A 17616-nucleotide genomic window follows, 5' to 3' on the forward strand; every position below is an offset into this window, starting at 1 on the left:
TGAACTAACTCCCATATACCCAACTTTGCCCCAGGTCCCTTAACACCTTTGGTTAATAAAAATATATCAATCTCTGATTTAAACTCAAAAAGTTGATCCAGAATCGAGTTCCAAACTTGCGTACAAGTTTTTCCTAAGTTCACTCCTGAAAGGTCTGGCTGTCTTTTTGGTTATGTCGCTTCCAGGCCTTGTCCTAGAGTTCCACCCAGCGGATCTTTGACCTCAAACTACTTGCCACGATAGCCCCATACCCCTTGATGCCCTAATCCAAAACATGTCAATCTCTGACCTGAAAATAAAGTGTCTGAGCTCTGGGATAGAGAATGACAAAGAAGAAACTTCTCCTCATCTCAGTCCAGTCAGACAGGGTACTACAGCCAGGCACAGCCCTCTGGGTGCGAGCAGTTGTCCCTCATTTATCAGTACCTGCACCGTGATTCATCGCATGTCCAGCTCAGTTGGCTAGCTATGCATTACAGTAGTTGATCTGCAATTTTTTTTATTTCCCTTCCCCAGAAACTTGGAATTAACAAAACTGAACCCAATTCACTGACTAATGAAGAAATAGCTTCCTTTGTGAGGCTGGATATTCAACCTGACACCATCACATGGCAACGAGGTATTACCCTGCGGTGTGTTCAAGTGAAATCTTCTGGATGTGCTTCATGTTCTTGTGTATACGGTGGCCTCGTACATAGCTGGCTGTGTGATAATTGTGTCTCTGTCTGTCTCTCCTCTCTCTGTATCTCCTCCTCCCCCTGAAGCACAATTGCCTCTCCTGAACCCTTAACTGTGAATAATATTTTGTCAATACTCCTTCCTGGCTGCGCCAGATCATCTGACTGCGACTCTGCACTTACTTGGCTATTACCTCCCCCCTATTTCCCATTTACTGGCAGGTTTTCCTGTATCCTAGTTTATTTATGTAGCCAGGCATGTGTAGCTGAGCACTCTCTGTATCTAGTCACATATTCATTTTGGAATTTATTTCAGGGGTTGGACAGTGGAACTAGCTACAAATCATCTTTGGAGGGAGCTAGCAGAGACTTGATGGGCGGTGTGGCCTTCTGCACCAAACCATTCAATGCCTCGGCTCTAAATTCTGGAATTCCATCACTAAACCCCTCCACCTCCCCACCTTGCTTTCCTTCTTTCAAATCTATCTGTTTGACCACCTGACCTAATATCTCCTTGTGCAGCTCGATATTGGATTTTGCTTCTGTCATGAGAGAGTACCTTTAAGAAATTTTTTTTATCGCATAGCTGTAGTGGGTGTACCTTGAAGAAATAGGTGTTTATTAAATAGCTGCAGTGATGTCAGAGAGGGGGTGGGCTGGGCTGTCTGTCTGCTTTTACTTTAGTTTTAGTCTGTTTGCTACAGGGTGTGGTTAGTTTAGTTTTGAGAGCTGGATAGCTGCAGGCAAAGCAAGGAGCTGCAAAAAGGATCTCTCTCTGCAAACTAAAGACTCTCCAAATCAATTGGGTGATTTCAAAGTGCTGACTGTTCTCAATAGTGAATTTAAACCTGATCTCTGTTAAAAAGGGTATTTTGACTTATGGTTGTTAAAAGGAAAGTTTCAGGATTACTTAGTGTTGTAGTCTTTGGAGGTTGTATTTGAATTGATGGTTGCTAAGATGTTCACTGTTTTTAAAAAGGTTAACTGAGTTTATAGAATAAACATTGTTTTGCTTTAAAAAATACTTTTCGATTTCTGCTGTACCACGCCTGTAGAGTGGGCCGTGTGCTCCCCATACCACACTCTAGTAAAAGTCGTGAGTCAGGTGATCTCCATGAAACACTTTGGAGTTCTCTAAACCCTGGCCCATAACACTTCATACACTCCTGTGCTACACTTCATACACTTCGGGTGCTATTAAAAAAACAAGTTGTTGTTGTTGCCAGAGCTAAAATTTGGGGCTTAATCAGAGAAATCTAACCAGGCTTTTCACCTCACTCACTCTGTCGCTGCTGCAGTCTGCGATAGAATCTTGATTTCTGGGGCGACTCGGTGGCGCAGCGGGTTATCACTGCTGCCTGGTGGCGCTGAGGACCCGGGTTCGATCCCGGCCCTGGGTCGCTGTCCGTGTGGATTTGCACATTCTCCCCGTGTCTGCGTGGGTCTCACCCCCACAACCCAAAGATGTGCAGGGTGGGTGGATTGGCCACGCTAAATTACCCCTTCATTGGGGCGGAAAGAATTGGTTTCTCTAAATTTATATATTTAAAAAATCCTGCTTGCTCCTAAATTGTGATTTTACTGCGAGGAGTATTGGCTTAGCTACAAATCCGCCACTGACTCTGCCTGACAGTGTGATGTGCTCATTCGTAAATAAGAATGGGAAATGCTCCAAAACTCTGGCAGCAACTGAGCAGAACGAAACCGAGTTAACGTTTGTAGATCAGCGATGTTTCGTCAGCGCTGAGACATGTTCGTTCACCGTGTCAGTGCCTCTCACACGCCGGTTTTGTGTTTTCAAGTGATGGATACGAACGACAGGTTCCTGAGGAAGATCACGATTGGCCAGTCCAGTACTGAGAAGGGATACACGAGAACGGTAAGCCTTTTAGTTTCTCCCCTCTTTCTCCACATCTCCTCACGGTGAAAGGCAGGCTCAAGAGAGACTAGCCTGCTCCTTGGGTCGGCCAGCAAATTGTCTATTTCTGTCTGGGTGAGTTATAGATGGAGCGTTTCATGAAGAAGGGATGTTCCATCATAAATCTCATCGACAGCACAGAAACTGGATGTCCAGCCCAACTGTTCCACACAGATGTACACCTCTTCACCTCACTATCCGAGTATCCTATTCCTCTCAACCTCGTATTGATTTAGCTTCCCCTTAAGTATGGCGAGGGTCCCAGGTTCAATCCCAGCTCTGGGTCACTGTCCGTGTGGAGTTTGCACATCCTCCCCGTGTCTACGTGGGTTGCGCCCCCACCACCCAAAAATGTGCAGAGTAGGTGGATTGGCCACGCGAAATTGCCCCTTAATTGGAAAAAATAATTGGGTACTCTAAATTTATATTTTAAAAAAGTATGGCGAGGGTTAGGCAGAGTGACAATGTCACTGGACTAGTAATCCATGGGCCCAGGTCAATGTTGTGCGGGCATGGGTTCAAATCCCACCAAGGCAGCTGGCAGAATTTAAATTACATTGATAAATTCAATTAATTTTTTTTTAAAAATGAAAGCTAGTTATGATTGTTCAGATTTCCTTCCCGAAAGTCAAAGGATTGATGAGTGGATGCTTTTTACTTGCTTATTTTAGACACAGTTCGACATCACAGTGGCAAGTGAGATCATGGCGGTGCTGGCATTGACCGATAGTTTGAAGGACATGAGGGAGCGACTGGGGAAGATGGTGGTTGCTTCTAGCAAGAAAGGAGAGCCAGTCACCACAGACGATTTGGTAAGTCAATATTCAATGTCACTTTGGATCGGAAACTGGTCAAACCCCGCCCCGGTAATAATCTTTCAACATTTTGCAATCAACTAGTTGCTTTCAAGCAGAGTAACAATGATTGTGGGAAACCCATTTTACACACAGCGAGGCCCCACAAACAGCCAGGCAGTACATGATCAATTAACCTGGTTTATTTGTTGGCAGAGGGTAGAATGTTGGCCAAGACACTGGAGGAGGCTCCTGCTACTCGAGCAGTGCCACAGGAGTTTTAATGCCCACAAGGTTTGAAACCTTGGACTAACCTCCCATCCAAAGGCCAATACCTCCACCTCGCAGCCCCCCCCAACATGCCCTGAGAGAGGAGTACATCCTTGGAAAAGATTGACGGGAGATTGGAAATGAGGTGGGGGCCCAACAGTTGCTGCTGATTTACCTATTGTTGGATTTCCATTGTTCCGATCCCCTGTACAGACCAATAACTTTTTTTTAAAATCTGAACTTCCAGTTAATATCCAAAAGATAAACGCAACAAGATTTTAGGTGTTAAGACTTTTACCGTAAAAGCACAAATGACTTCACTAAATTTTTGTTGCCAACCTATACTTAAAATGCAAAACATAACTTGTCTCTTTTAACACACCCAAAAACCCACTTCACGATATACGTTACGTTGTCCCTTCAGTAGACATTCGATTTTCCTTGACCCTGTACAAATGGTTGTTGGCTTTCAACAATTCACTTTGGTTCCAGCCTGGTAACCTTTAACCCCAGAACTGTCTTCCAGGGTGAGCGTTCTTCCTGGAGATTCTTCCTCTACACCAAGCTAGGAAAATCTACCAGCCTTGTTTCATAGAAGCACAGAAAATAGGAGCAAGAGCAGGCCGTTTGGCCCTTCAAGTCTGCTCTGCCATTCAATATGATCATGGCTAATCCTCTATGTCAGCACCGTACCCCATACCCCTCAACACTTTTCGAGTCTAGAAATCTGTCTATTTCCTATTTGAGTATACTCGGTGATTTGGCCTCCACAGCCTTAAGAATAAATGAATTTCTCCTGTCCGTCCTAAATGGCCTTCCCCGGATCCCAAGACTGTTTCAAATCCTCGCGAATTTCCCACCCACTATCCCGTGTGGTGAACCGTAGAGACCTTTGTCTTCTCAATGCTCCCTCTCTTCTGGATCTTGGCAGACCAGCTGTGTCTGTAACTTTCAGGGATATCCTAGAAACCCCTTAAAGTCCATCTCCATGGCGATGTGAATCACATGAACCTTGTGTCCAGGATGAAATACTGATTAGTTATTCCTTGGACCCCAATGCATTCTTGGAATTAAATGGGCAGTTTACAACATAACTGGGCAGCACGGTAGCATGGTGGTTAGCATAAATGCTTCACAGCTCCAGGGTCCCAGGTTCGATTCCCGGCTGGGTCACTGTCTGTGCGGAGTCTGCACGTCCTCCCCGTGTGTGCATGGGTTTCCTCCGGGTGCTCCGGTTTCCTCCCACAGTCCAAAGATGTGCGGGTTAGGTGGATTGGCCATGCTAAATTGCCCGTAGTGTCCTAAAAAGTAAGGTTAAGGGGGGGGGGGGGGTTGTTGGGTTACGGGTATAGGGTGGATACGTGGGTTTGAGTAGGGTGATCATTGCTCGGCACAACATCGAGGGCCGAAGGGCCTGTTCTGTGCTGTACTGTTCTATGTTCTAACTGTTTGCAACTTGACAGTCTCAACAACTTCCTGTGACTTTGGCGATTAGTAGTCTAACCACTGTGACTACAGATGTTACTGCCATTGTCTCCAATGTGAACATCTTTATATACCTCCCAACAATGTAATATGGACCTTCCATTAATATTTAACAGCACCGAATGATTAATATTTAACAGCACCGAATGGAATGGTGGTTGTGAATCATGTGGAGAAAGGGAGTGGCAAGACAAGAAGATAATACATAGATTCCGGACAGACAGAGATTGACGGGCTAAATGGCCTGTTATTGGCACAAATGTTGCGTCCATCTCTCCCAATTCCCGTACCCCCTCCCTAGAAGTATTCACTCTCCTGTAACTTGACCTCCGACACCTGCTAACTGTGATCCACAGTAAATCATTCCCTGGAAAGTTTTGAGAGATATGATAGCACATTATCGTCAATCTGGTCTGTATGCCTGGGATCTGATTTATAGGATGTGCTTGGGGTCTCCTAGTTTGATATTGGCTGTCATCAATGGGATGGGCATTTAAGATGCAATTAAGTTTGCTCTATAATAACTAGAATGATATAGCCAATGCTTCCCATTTTTCTGGTTTTGATGTTTGCATTTGCAGCTTTTTAGAACATACAGTGCAGAAGGAGGCCATTTGGCCCATCAAGTCTGCACCGACCCACTTAAACCCTCACTTCCACCCTATCCCCGTAACCCAATAACCCCTCCTAACCTTTTTGGTCACTAAGGGCAATCCACCTAACCTGCACGTCTTTGGACTGTGGGAGGAAACCGGAGCACCCGGAGGAAACCCACGCAGACACGGGGAGAACGTGCAGACTCCACACAGACAGTGACCCAAGCCGGGAATCGAACCTGGGACCCTGGTGCTGTGAAGCCACAGTGCTATCCACTTGTGCTACCGTGCTGCCCCACGGTAGCACAAGTGGATTTTATATTTTTATGTAGAGAGAGCGCGAGAGACCGAGAAAATGAGACAGTCAAAACCAATTACCTTTGACAAAATGTAATCTTGGGGCCATGTCCTGATGTGAGATTTGTGCAGGTCTCTGAATTCAATTGCATTATGTCTGAGTGAGCAGAAAGTGAGCGTGATTGAAAACAAATACATTCAGTACGCAGTGAGATTTTTGTAATACGATTCTATCTCTGATGTAATTGGTAAATTGTTGTACTTTTTTTTTGAAGAGTTGAAATTTCATTACAAAGCAGCAGCTAAGAACTGGGGGCGAAATTCTCCGCCCCCCACGACGGGTGGGAGAATAGCGGGAGGGCCTTCCCGACATTTTTCCCGCCCTCCCGCTATTCTCCCACCCCCCCGCCGAAGTCCCGACACGAATCGCTGCCGCCGTTTTTTTACGGCCGGCAGCGATTCACAGCTGTTAGATGGGCCGAAGTCCCAGCCCTTTCCGCCGTTTTCACGAACGGCAAACACACCTGGTCCTGCCGTTCGTAAAAACGTCGTGACAAACTCGCAAAAAATAACCATGGCACCGATTGGCACGGCAGTAACCACGGCCGTGCCAAGGGTGCCATGGGCCCGCGATCGGTGGGCACCGATCGCGGGCAGCGGGCCCGATGCCCGCGCACTATTTGTCCTTCCGCCGCCCCGCAGTATCAATACGCGGGGCGGCTGAGGGGCAACCCGGCCCGCGCATGCGCGGGTTTCGCGCAAAAACGCGATGACGTCCCCCGCGCATGCGCGGGTGGAGTCTTCCCACCTGCGCATGCGCGGCTGACGTCATATGACGCGTCAACCGGCGCTAACTCCGGCAAGCGGGCTTAACGATTTTCGTTAAGCCCGACTTGTCGGAGCCTCCGACGTCGGGCTGCTAGCCCCGACCGGGGACCAGAATCGGTCCCCCGTCGGGAAGGGGCGCGCTGCCGTAAAACCCGCCCGGGTTTTACGGCAGTTTACGATTTCTCCCCGTTTGGGAGAATTTCGCCCTGGATGTCTGTACAGAGGGTGAAATGGCAGCATTTAGCCCCACTCTAGCCTATAACATTTGTTTGTACACCGATTAGTAAGGTTCAAACGATCAATATTTATTATACAGTTATAATAAATACTCATGCACACACTAAGAGACCAAGCTATAACTAAACTTAAGCAAACAGAATACTTATCTAACAGGAACAGGCAAGGTCAGAGAACGAGGCCTTCGTCCTGGTCTTGTACTGCAGCCTTCAGCAAGCGTTCTGGTACTTGGGAGTCTAGTGGGCTTGGATCGCGTAGCGAGCGTTGAACTTACGGTTTCGGCGGCTGGTGCTCAACGGCTGGAGTCAGGATGCAAGATGTCAGTCAGAGCCGGAGCACGGGTTTAACAGACCGGGCTCTGTGGGGAATTTGCCTTTATACCCCTCTCTAATGTCCTTGCCCCCTTCTAGGCGGGCTCTACCTTTCGGTACCGATTGGAGCGTTTCCAAACGGTTACCTTCGAAACCCTCCAATGCGGGGGCTTCCCTCGATGTTGGGGGGTGGTTTCGATATTCTTTACTCTGGTGCCATCCTGTGTACAGAACATGAGAAACTTGCAGCAGACGAAGCCATTCAATCCATTGTGCCCGTGCTATCTCTTTGAAGGATCAGACATGCTGAGTCGACACATACCCGCCCAAACCATGTGATGTTTCCTCTGAGTCTCTCCAATGTAGAGTAGACCACATTGGGAGCAGCAATTGGAATAGACCAGATTGAAGGAGGTGCACGTGAAGCGTTGCCTCAGTTGAAAAGAGTGTTTAGGGCCTGAGATGATCAGGGAGGAGGTAAAGGGGCAGATGTTACACCTTATGCCATTGCTGGGAAAGGTGCCGTAGGACGAGGGTGAGGTGTTGGGGGCGACGGAGTGGACCAGGGTATCCCGGAGGGAACGGTCCCTGCGAAATGCTGATGGGGAGTGAGGGGAAGATGTGCTTGGTGGTGGCATCATGCTGGAGTTGGAGGACTGGTGGAAGATGATCCTTTGAATGCGGAGGCTGGTGGGGTGAAAAGTGAGGAGAAGGGGGACCCTATCCTGGTTCTGGGAGGGAGGAGAGGGGGTGCGGGCAGAGATGCAGGAGGCGGGTCAGAGAAGGTTGAGGGCCTTGTCGCCCACAGTGGGTGGGAAACCACGATTAAGGAAGAATGAAGACATGTCAGCAGCACCGTTTTGGAAAGTGGCATCATCGGAACAGATGCGACTGAGGGAAGGAACTGGGAGAATGGGATGGAATCATTACAGGATGTGAGGTGTGAAGAGCTGTAGTCAGAGCAATGGGAGTCAGTGGGTTTTGTAATTCTAATTTCTTCATGTGACACCATCCCCACCCTTCTTAGCCTTAATCACCCCCATTTTTATTATTATATTATTTTGTCTTCTACATCTTTGTCTACCTTCACCTATCGCTGCCCCCACCCAGCCCCACCACTCCATGCCCACCCACCCCCCTGCAGTATAAACCTGATGCCATTTCCAGTTCTCTCCGGCTTTGACGAGTCACCCAGACTCGAAATGTTAGCTCCCTACTATCTCCACAGATACTGTGGGACCCGCTGAGATTGTCCTATATTTCCTGTTGTCGGTTTCAGATTCCAGAATCCGCGGTAATTTGCTTTTATCGTCAAGTTCTCTGAGCTGATGATTTGGGCTGGCACCTGGGTAAGAGCTGGGCTTTGATGGCCCTGGCAAAGGGATGGCCTCTTTGTGTAACTATCCTTGTCCACACATGAAGAGGAGACCTTGAGGGGAGATGCATCCCAGCACGAGTGTACCAATAGGAAATGAGAGGAGAAGATCGGTTTCTCCACATTGAAGTTAGTCGTACACGTTGGAGTTAAGAGGCAGATTGTTTTGTATGTTGGTCGTGAATAACTCTGGTCTGACTTAGAAAGTTTACTCCTTTACTGACACTATATACATGATGAGCTACTCATTGGGCATCTTGCTTGGGTACTGACTGTTCCACCTGCCCTACAGAGAAACTGCGGCATCATGATGCACATCACTGACTCATTACCACGCCTGTTAACCCATTATAATATACTACACACCCCCCCCCCCCCCCCCCCCCCAGTATAATGTCAGCTTCTTTTGTAACAATGGTAAACTTTTGACACTACCTCGCCCAAAATCCGATGTTCACCAGTTAAGTGTTTGAGGTGCCTTCGCAACTCTCCCTGATCTTGTTGGTGGAGTTGAGCTGAGGTGATGACCTGGGCCAGTTTATTGGATGGGTCAGGATTCTGTGTGTTGATTGATGTATTCTCCGGTCCTTCATCCCAAAGCGTCTGGTGAGCAAACACATCTTCTCAGGGGCACCAACAAGGCCAGGGCTTTCCTGAATCTTCTGAAAATGCCCAATGACCCTTGGACGAAATAGGAACGTAGCTGTTCGTCCATTCAAGGACTGTGCCTTCAGATATTCGATCCTGAATCCAGACCTTCTGGCCTGGTATTAAGGGGGCTAACGTCTTGGCTCTATGCCTGGAGTTATACCAATCGTTCTGTTTCTCAAATAGGCCGTTCTTCAAGTTCCTCACACTTTCTTTTTTTTTAATAAACAGTTTTATTGAGGTATTTTTGGTTTTACAACAACGACAAAATAAACCACGTAAATGAGTTTATAAACATAGTGCAAAAAGCCTGCTTCCTCCCTTACAGGTCCCACCTTTATTAACCCCCTACTCTAAGCTAAACTAACCCCCAACCCCCGCCCCCCTTTCTGCTAACGATTAATTTTCTGCAAGCGACCCCTAGCAGCGACCCTCTCAAGGCGAACTTGATTTCTCCAGACAGAGAAAGCTAGCCATGTCCGATAGCCAAGTCTCCGACTTCGGGGGCTTTGAGTCCCTCCAAGCTAATAATGTCCGTCTCCGCATGTGGAGCCCGGTGAACGACCTTGAATTGTATCAGGCTGAGCCTGGCACATGTTGCGGACGCGTTGACTCTACTCAACGCATCCGCCCAGAGACCATCTTCTATCTCTCCTAACTCCTCTTCCCATTTGCGCTTCAGCTCCTCAGTCTGCGTGTCCTCTGACCCCATGAGTTCCTTATAGATGTCAGAGACCTTCCCTTCTCCCACCCACAGTCTGGAAACTACCCTGTCTGTATCCCCCCCCCTTGGATGGTAGGAGCGGGAAGGTTGAGACCTGCCTCCGTAGGAAGTCCCGCACCTCATGGGACTTTCCCCTCACCAATCCAAATTTCTCCTCCAGCTCCTTCAAGATAGGAAAGCTCCCCTCTATAAACATATCCACCGTTCTCTCAATCCCTGCCCTCTGCCATCTCCGAAATCCCCCGTCTATCCTTCCCGGAGCAATACAGTGATTATTACAAATTGGAGACCAGATCGATGCTTCCTCCATTGCCCCCAGACTCTCGGGGCTGCCACCACCACGGGGCTGGTGGAATACCGTGCCGGGGGAACAGCAGAGTCGCCGTTATCAACTCCCCCAAACTGGTGCCCTTGCAAGAAGCCACCTCCATACGCTCCCATGTCGACCCTCCCCCACTCCATTCAAGCATCCCCTTTTTTACTGGCGGGGTCTTGCGCGCCCAAAACAAAGCCAGTGATAACTTTGTTAACCATTTCAAAAAAGACCGCGGAATAAAGATGAGGAGACACTGAAACACAAACAGGAACCTTGGAAGGACAGTCATCTTCACCGTCTGGACCCTCCCAGCTAGTGACAGCGGGAGCGCGTCCCACCTCCGAAAAATTCATTTGATATACTAGTCGGGCCAGATTAACTTTGTGCAACATTCACCCCCCCACCCCCCGGACCAGCCCCTCGAGGCTCTTCGTGCAATTGCCAACGGCTCTATGGCAACGTGAACAACAGTGGGGAGAGGGGGCATCCCTGTCTCATTCCCCGATGTAGTGTAAAATAGTCTGATGTTATCCTGTTCGTCCGTACGCTCGCCACAGGAGCCTGATACAACAACCTGACCCAGTCAATAAAGCCCCGCCCAAATCTGAAATGGCCCAGTACCTCCCACAGATATTCCCATTCTACTCGATCTTCTCTGCCTTTCTGCGTCCATTGCGACTACTACCTCCACTTCCCTACCTTCTGGGGGCATCATGATCGGATTTAGCAGCCTTCTTGCATTGGCCACCAACTACCTTCCCTTAATGAACCCCGAGTGGTCCTCCTCAATCACGTCTGGAACACAGTCTTTAATCTAAGAGGACAAAATTTTGGCCAGCAGTCTGGTGTCCACATTCAATAGGGATATTGACCTGTAGGACCCACACAACTCCGGGTCCTTGTACCGCTTCAGAATCAGCAAAATCGTGGCCTGTGACATCGTCGGGGCAGCACCCCTCTCTCCCTTGCCTCATAAGAACATAAGAACTAGGAGCAGGAGTAGGCCATCTGGCCCCTCGAGCCTGCTCCGCCATTCAATTAGATCATGGCTGATCTTTTGTGACTCAGCTCCACTTTCCGGCCCGAACACCATAACCCTTAATCCCTTTATTCTTCAAAAACTATCTATATTTACCTTAAAAACATGTAATGAAGGAGCCTCAACTGCTTCACTGGGCAAGGAATTCCATAGATTCACAACCCTTTGGGTGAAGAAGTTCCTCCTAAACTCAGTCCTAAATCTACTTCCCCTTATTTTGAGGCTATGTCCCCTAGTTCTGCTGTCACCCGCCAGTGGAAACAACCTGCCCGCATCTATCCTATCTATTCCCTTCATAATTTTAAATGTTTCTATAAGATCCCCCCTCATCCTTCTAAATTCCAACGAGTACAGTCCCAGTCTACTCAACCTCTCCTCATAATCCAACCCCTTCAGCTCTGGGATTAACCTAGTGAATCTCCTCTGCACAGCCTCCAGCGCCAGTACATCCTTTCTCAAGTAAGGAGACCAAAACTGAACACAATACTCCAGGTGTGGCCGCACTAACACCTTATACAATTGCAACATAACCTCCCTAGTCTTAAACTCCATCCCTCTAGCAATGAAGGACAAAATTCCATTTGCCTTCTTAATCACCTGTTGCACTTGTAAACCAACCTTCTGTGACTCAAGCACTAGCACGCCCAAGTCTCTCTGAACAGCGGCATGCTTTAATATTTTATCGTTTAAATAATAGTCCCGTTTGCTGTTATTCCTACCAAAATGGATAACCTCACATTTGTCAACATTGTATTCCATCTGCCAGACCCGAGCCCATTCACTTAACCTATCCAAATCCCTCTGCAGACTTCTAGTATCCTCTGCACTTTCGCTTTCCCACTCATCTTAGTGTCATCTGCAAACTTGGACACATTGCCCTTGGTCCCCAACTCCAAATCATCTATGTAAATTGTGAACATTGTGGGCCCAACACGGATCCCTGAGGGACACCACTAGCTACTGATTGCCAACCAGAGAAACACCCATTTATCCCAACTCTTTGCTTTCTATTAATTAACCATCCTCTATCCATGCTACTACTTTACCCTTAATGCCATGCATCTTTATCTTATGCAGCAACCTTTTGTGTGGCACCTTGTCAAAGGCTTTCTGAAAATCCAGATATACCACATCCATCGGCTCCCCGTTATCTACTGCACTGGTAATGTCCTCAAAAAATTCCACTAAATTAGTTAGGCATGACCTGCCTTTTACAAACCCATGCTGCGTCTGCCCAATGGGACAATTTCTATCCAGATGCCTCGCAATTTCTTCCTTGATGATAGATTCCAGCATCTTCCCTACTACCGAAGTTAAGCTCACTGGCCTATAATTTCCTGCTTTCTGCCTACCTCCTTTTTTAAACAGTGGCGTCACGTTTGCTAATTTCCAATCCACCGGGACCACCCCAGAGTCTAGTGAATTTCGGTAAATTACCACTAGTGCATCTGCAATTTCCCTAGCCATCTCTTTTAGCACTCTGGGATGCATTCCATCAGGGCCAGGAGACTTGTCTACCTTTAGCCCCATTAGCTTGCCCATCACTCCCTCCTTAGTGATAACAAGACTCTCAAGGTCCTCACCTGTCATAGCCTCATTTCTATCAGTCACTGGCATGTTATTTGTGTCTTCCACTGTGAAGACCGACCCAAAAACCTGTTCAGTTTCCTCAGCCATTTCCTCATCTCCCATTAATAAAACTCCCTTCTCATCCTCTAAAGGACCAATATTTACCTTAGCCACTCTTTTTTGTCTTATATATTTGTAAAAACTTTTACTGTCTGTTTTTATATTCTGAGCAAGTTTACTCTCATACTCTATCTTACTCTTCTTTATAGCTTTTTTAGTAGCTTTCTGTTGCCCCCTAAAGATTCCCAGTCCTCTAATCTCCCAGCAATCTTTGCCACTTTATATGCTTTTTCCTTCAATTTGATACTCTCCCTTATTTCCTTAGATATCCACGGTTGATTTTCCCTCTTTCTTCCGTCCTTCCTTTTTGTTGGTATAACCTTTGCTGAGCACTGTGAAAAATCGCTTGGAAGGTTCTCCACTGTTCCTCAACTGTTCCACCATAAAGTATTTGCTCCCAGTCTACCTTAGCTAGTTCTTCTCTCATCCCCTTGTAATCTCCTTTGTTTAAACACAAAACACTAGTATTTGATTTTACTTTCTCACCCTCCATCTGTATTTTAAATTCCACCATATTGTGATCGCTCCTTCCGAGAGGATCCCTAACTATGAGATCATGAATCAATCCTGTCTCATTACACAGGACAAGATCTAGGACCGCTTGTTCCCTCGTAGGTTCCATTACATACTGTTCTAGGAAACTATCGCGGAGACATTCTATAAACTCCTCCTCAAGGTTGCCTTGACCGACCTGGTTAAACCAATCGACATGTAGATTAAAATCCCCCATGATAACCTCATTGAACATCCTCATCAACATCGGCCCCAATATCCCAGAGAACTTTTTATAGAACTCCACTGGGTACCCGTCCGCCCCCGGGGCTTTACCTGACTGCATGGCCTTCAGCCCCTCTGCTATCTCTTGGGTTCCGCTCGGGGCCCCCAGCCCTTCTACCAGCTCCCCGTCCACCTTTTGGGAAATTACACTGTCCGTGTGGAGTTTGCATATTCTACCCATATCTGCATGGGTCTCACCCCCACAGCCCGAAGATGTGCAGGGTAGGTGGATAGGCTACGCTAAATTGCCCATTTAATTGGAAAAGAAAAATTATTGGGTACTTTAATTTATTTTTAAAAACACTTGAAACTAGAGGAGCCGTGATATTTAAAAGCAAATCTGTTTGTAAGTAGCAGTGAAAGTTAGTCACACTGCCTTTGTTGGAAGTCTGCCTCATGCTAATAAAGATTCTGATCAATTATTTTTCTCTCCTAGGGCATCAGTGGAGCTCTCGCTGTTCTGATGAAGGATGCCATCAAACCCAACCTCATGCAGACATTGGAGGTTTGTGCCGTTTCATTCATATCTGCTAACAGAAAGCTGCCAAAATCACATTGACGGGGTGGGGGTGAGAGTAATGTTTAATTAAAATTCCAAGTTAAGTGTAACTTTCTCTGTTACTGTAACTTTTTCTTTTTTTATTCACTGCATGTGGGCCTCCCGGCTAAACAAGCATTTATTGCCCATCCCTTATTGCCCTTTGAGAAGATGGTGGTGAGCTGTCTTCTTGACCCCCACTGTGATCCCTGTGGTGTAGGTACACCCACCGTGCTGTTAGGGAGGGAGTTCCAGGATTTTGACCCAGTGACAGTGAAGGAACGGCTGATATATTTCCAAGTCAGGGTGGTGAGTGACTTGGAGCTAAGGGGGAATATCAAATGGATAAAAAAGGCAGGTGGTACCTTTTTGATCAAGGTGGAATAATCTTTTACTGTTGTTTCTTTGAGGATGAGGTCAAGAGGGGCAGAGACTATAGAAATAGTATCTGTCACAACCTCAGGATGTCCCACGGTGCTTTGCAACCAATGAAGTAGGTGTAGTCAATGCTTTAATTGCAGCAACATCCCACAGCAGTCATGTGAATGACCAGGTGAGGCATAAATATTCACCAGGGACAAATCCCCCTGTCCTTTTTCAAAATAGTGGCTGCGGGATTAGAGCTGGGTTTGAGATCCCTCTCTGAGAGAAGGCCCCTGTGCCCCGGCAGCACTCCCTCAGTACTGCAGAGGGAGCGTCCGTCTAGATTGGTGCCCGTGCCTCTGGAGTGGGACTTCCAACTCGTCACCTTCTGAATCGGGCAATGTTACTCCCTCAGTCACAGGTGACACCCTGAGCACAAAGTAATACAGAGCAGCCGCTGTATGATGCCAAGGGGTGGGTGCAAGTTACTCCGACATCCTGGGTAGGATTCTCTGTCCCGCCAGCCCCGTATTCTGGAGCAGCGCACCCCCCACCGGCACCAGGATTCCCCGTTCCCGCAGCTGGCCAGTGGGGTTTCCCAGCGAGGCCACTCCCACGCCGTTGGGAAACCCGGGGGGGCGTGTGTGCAGTGCCAGAGAAATGGAGGATCCCGGGACAGAGAATCCCGTCACAGATCTTTTACTGGATAGGGTAGATGGGTCAGATGGTCTTTTCCTGTCATTTCCCTCGTTCGTTGCGCTTGAAACGAAGCTGCTAATGATGTGAGCAGTCTGCTGACTAGCTTTGGTCCAGTTGATTTTGAAATTATCATCCTTGTTTTCAGATCCCTTCCATGGCCTCACCCCCTCTCCCTTTCTGTAATCTCCTCCAGCCTCACAATCCTCCCGCAATTTCCACCCATTTTTAATTCTGGCCTCGATATACCTGATTTTTAATCACTTCACCATTGGTGGCTTTGATGCCTTCAGTAGCCTGGGTTTTGAGCTCCGGATTACCCTCCCGACAAACTTCCCCGTCTCTCCCTCTATCTGACTGTCCTCAGTTAGAACCTTCCCCATTGCCCAAGCTTCTGGTTACGTCGTCTGATTTCCCTTTACATTGCTCATTCTTTTACTTTGTTTGATAACTCTCTCCGAAGCATCTTGGGGCATTTTAATGATGTTCAAAGATGCTGTACGAATATAAGTTGTTGTTGCTTTCACATCACTGCTTGTGTTTGTTGTCCAGGTTTTGGATCTCTGGAAATAACCCGTCGCCTAGCTCCCAGCACACGAAACAGGCCATTCGGTCCATCTGCTGGTGTGTGTGTGGTCAGGGTTCTCCTAGACCAGGGTATCTGTGTTTTCAGCCAGGCACAGACACCAACTGATTCCTTTTTAATGTGTTATTCACAGGGGACCCCCGTGTTTGTTCACGCCGGACCTTTTGCCAACATCGCACATGGAAATTCCTCCATCCTGGCTGACAAAATAGCGTTGAAACTTGTTGGCCCTGATGGTTTTGTAGGTGAGTAATGGCAGATTTGTGGCTGACCTGTTTTAATTCTTTGTAAACTGATTGGAAACTTGTCCAGCCCGACCACTGCACCAAGCCGGACAACTGCTTCATCGAGAACCCTCCTTGTCTGTCGCTTGAGCTTTTGAAACAGGAGGAGGCCATTCGGCCCATCTGGCCCATTCCATCACCATTCTATTGGGTAATTTCCCCCCCACGTTGGAGACATCTGAAACTAGAGGCCACAGTTTCACAGTAAGGCGTCTCCCATTGAACATAAGAACTAGGAGCAGGAGTAGGCCATCTGGCCCCTCGAGCCTGCTTCGCCATTCAATGAGATCATGGCTGATCTTTTGTGGACTCAGCTCCACTTTCCGGCCCGAACACCATAACCCTTAATCCCTTTATTCTTCAAAAAAACTATCTATCTTTACCTTAAAAACATTTAATGAAGGAGCCTCAACTGCTTCACTGGGCAAGGAATTCCATAGATTCACAACCCTTTGGGTGAAGAAGTTCCTCCTAAACTCAGTCCTAAATCTACTTCCCCTTATTTTGAGGCTATGCCCCCTAGTTCTGCTTTCACCCGCCAGTGGAAACAACCTGCCCGCATCTATCCTATCTATTCCCTTCATAATTTTAAATGTTTCTATAAGATCCCCCCTCATCCTTCTAAATTCCAACGAGTACAGTCCCAGTCTACTCAACCTCTCCTCCTCAACCCCTTCAGCTCTGGGATTAACCTAGTGAATCTCCTCTGCACACCCTCCCAGTGCCAGTATGTCCTTTCTCAAGTAAGGAGACCAAAACTGAACACAATACTCCAGGTGTGGCCGCACTAACACCTTATACAATTGCAACATAACCTCCCTAGTCTTAAACTCCATCCCTCTAGCATTGAAGGACAAAATTCCATTTGCCTTCTTAATCACCTGTTGCACTTGTAAACCAACTTTTTGCGACTCATGCACTAGCACACCCAGGTCTCTCTGCACAGCAGCATGCTTTAATATTTTATCGTTTAAATAATAATCCCGTTTGCTGTTATTCCTACCAAAATGGATAACCTCACATTTGTCAACATTGTATTCCATCTGCCAGACCCTAGCCAATTAACTTAACCTATCCAAATCCCTCTGCAGACTTCCAGTATCCTCTGCACTTTTCGCTTTCCCACTCATCTTAGTGTCATCTGCAAACTTGGACACATTGCCCTTGG

General features: G+C 47.4%; 1 protein-coding gene across 2 annotated transcripts in view; it reads left to right on the forward strand.

Annotated features, from left to right (window-relative positions):
* mthfd1b (methylenetetrahydrofolate dehydrogenase (NADP+ dependent) 1b) overlaps nt 1–17616 on the forward strand; it is a 79783-nt gene that overhangs the window by 41945 nt on the left and 20222 nt on the right. For both annotated transcript variants that reach the window (XM_038822012.1, XM_038822002.1), the window contains exons 16-20: nt 517–619; nt 2480–2556; nt 3267–3407; nt 14418–14486; nt 16298–16409. In XM_038822012.1, the coding sequence (XP_038677940.1) occupies nt 517–619; nt 2480–2556; nt 3267–3407; nt 14418–14486; nt 16298–16409 (502 nt within the window). The remainder of the gene's footprint in view (nt 1–516; nt 620–2479; nt 2557–3266; nt 3408–14417; nt 14487–16297; nt 16410–17616) is intronic.

This window comes from Scyliorhinus canicula, chromosome 2, assembly GCF_902713615.1.
Source record: "Scyliorhinus canicula chromosome 2, sScyCan1.1, whole genome shotgun sequence".
Lineage (NCBI taxonomy): Eukaryota > Metazoa > Chordata > Chondrichthyes > Carcharhiniformes > Scyliorhinidae > Scyliorhinus > Scyliorhinus canicula.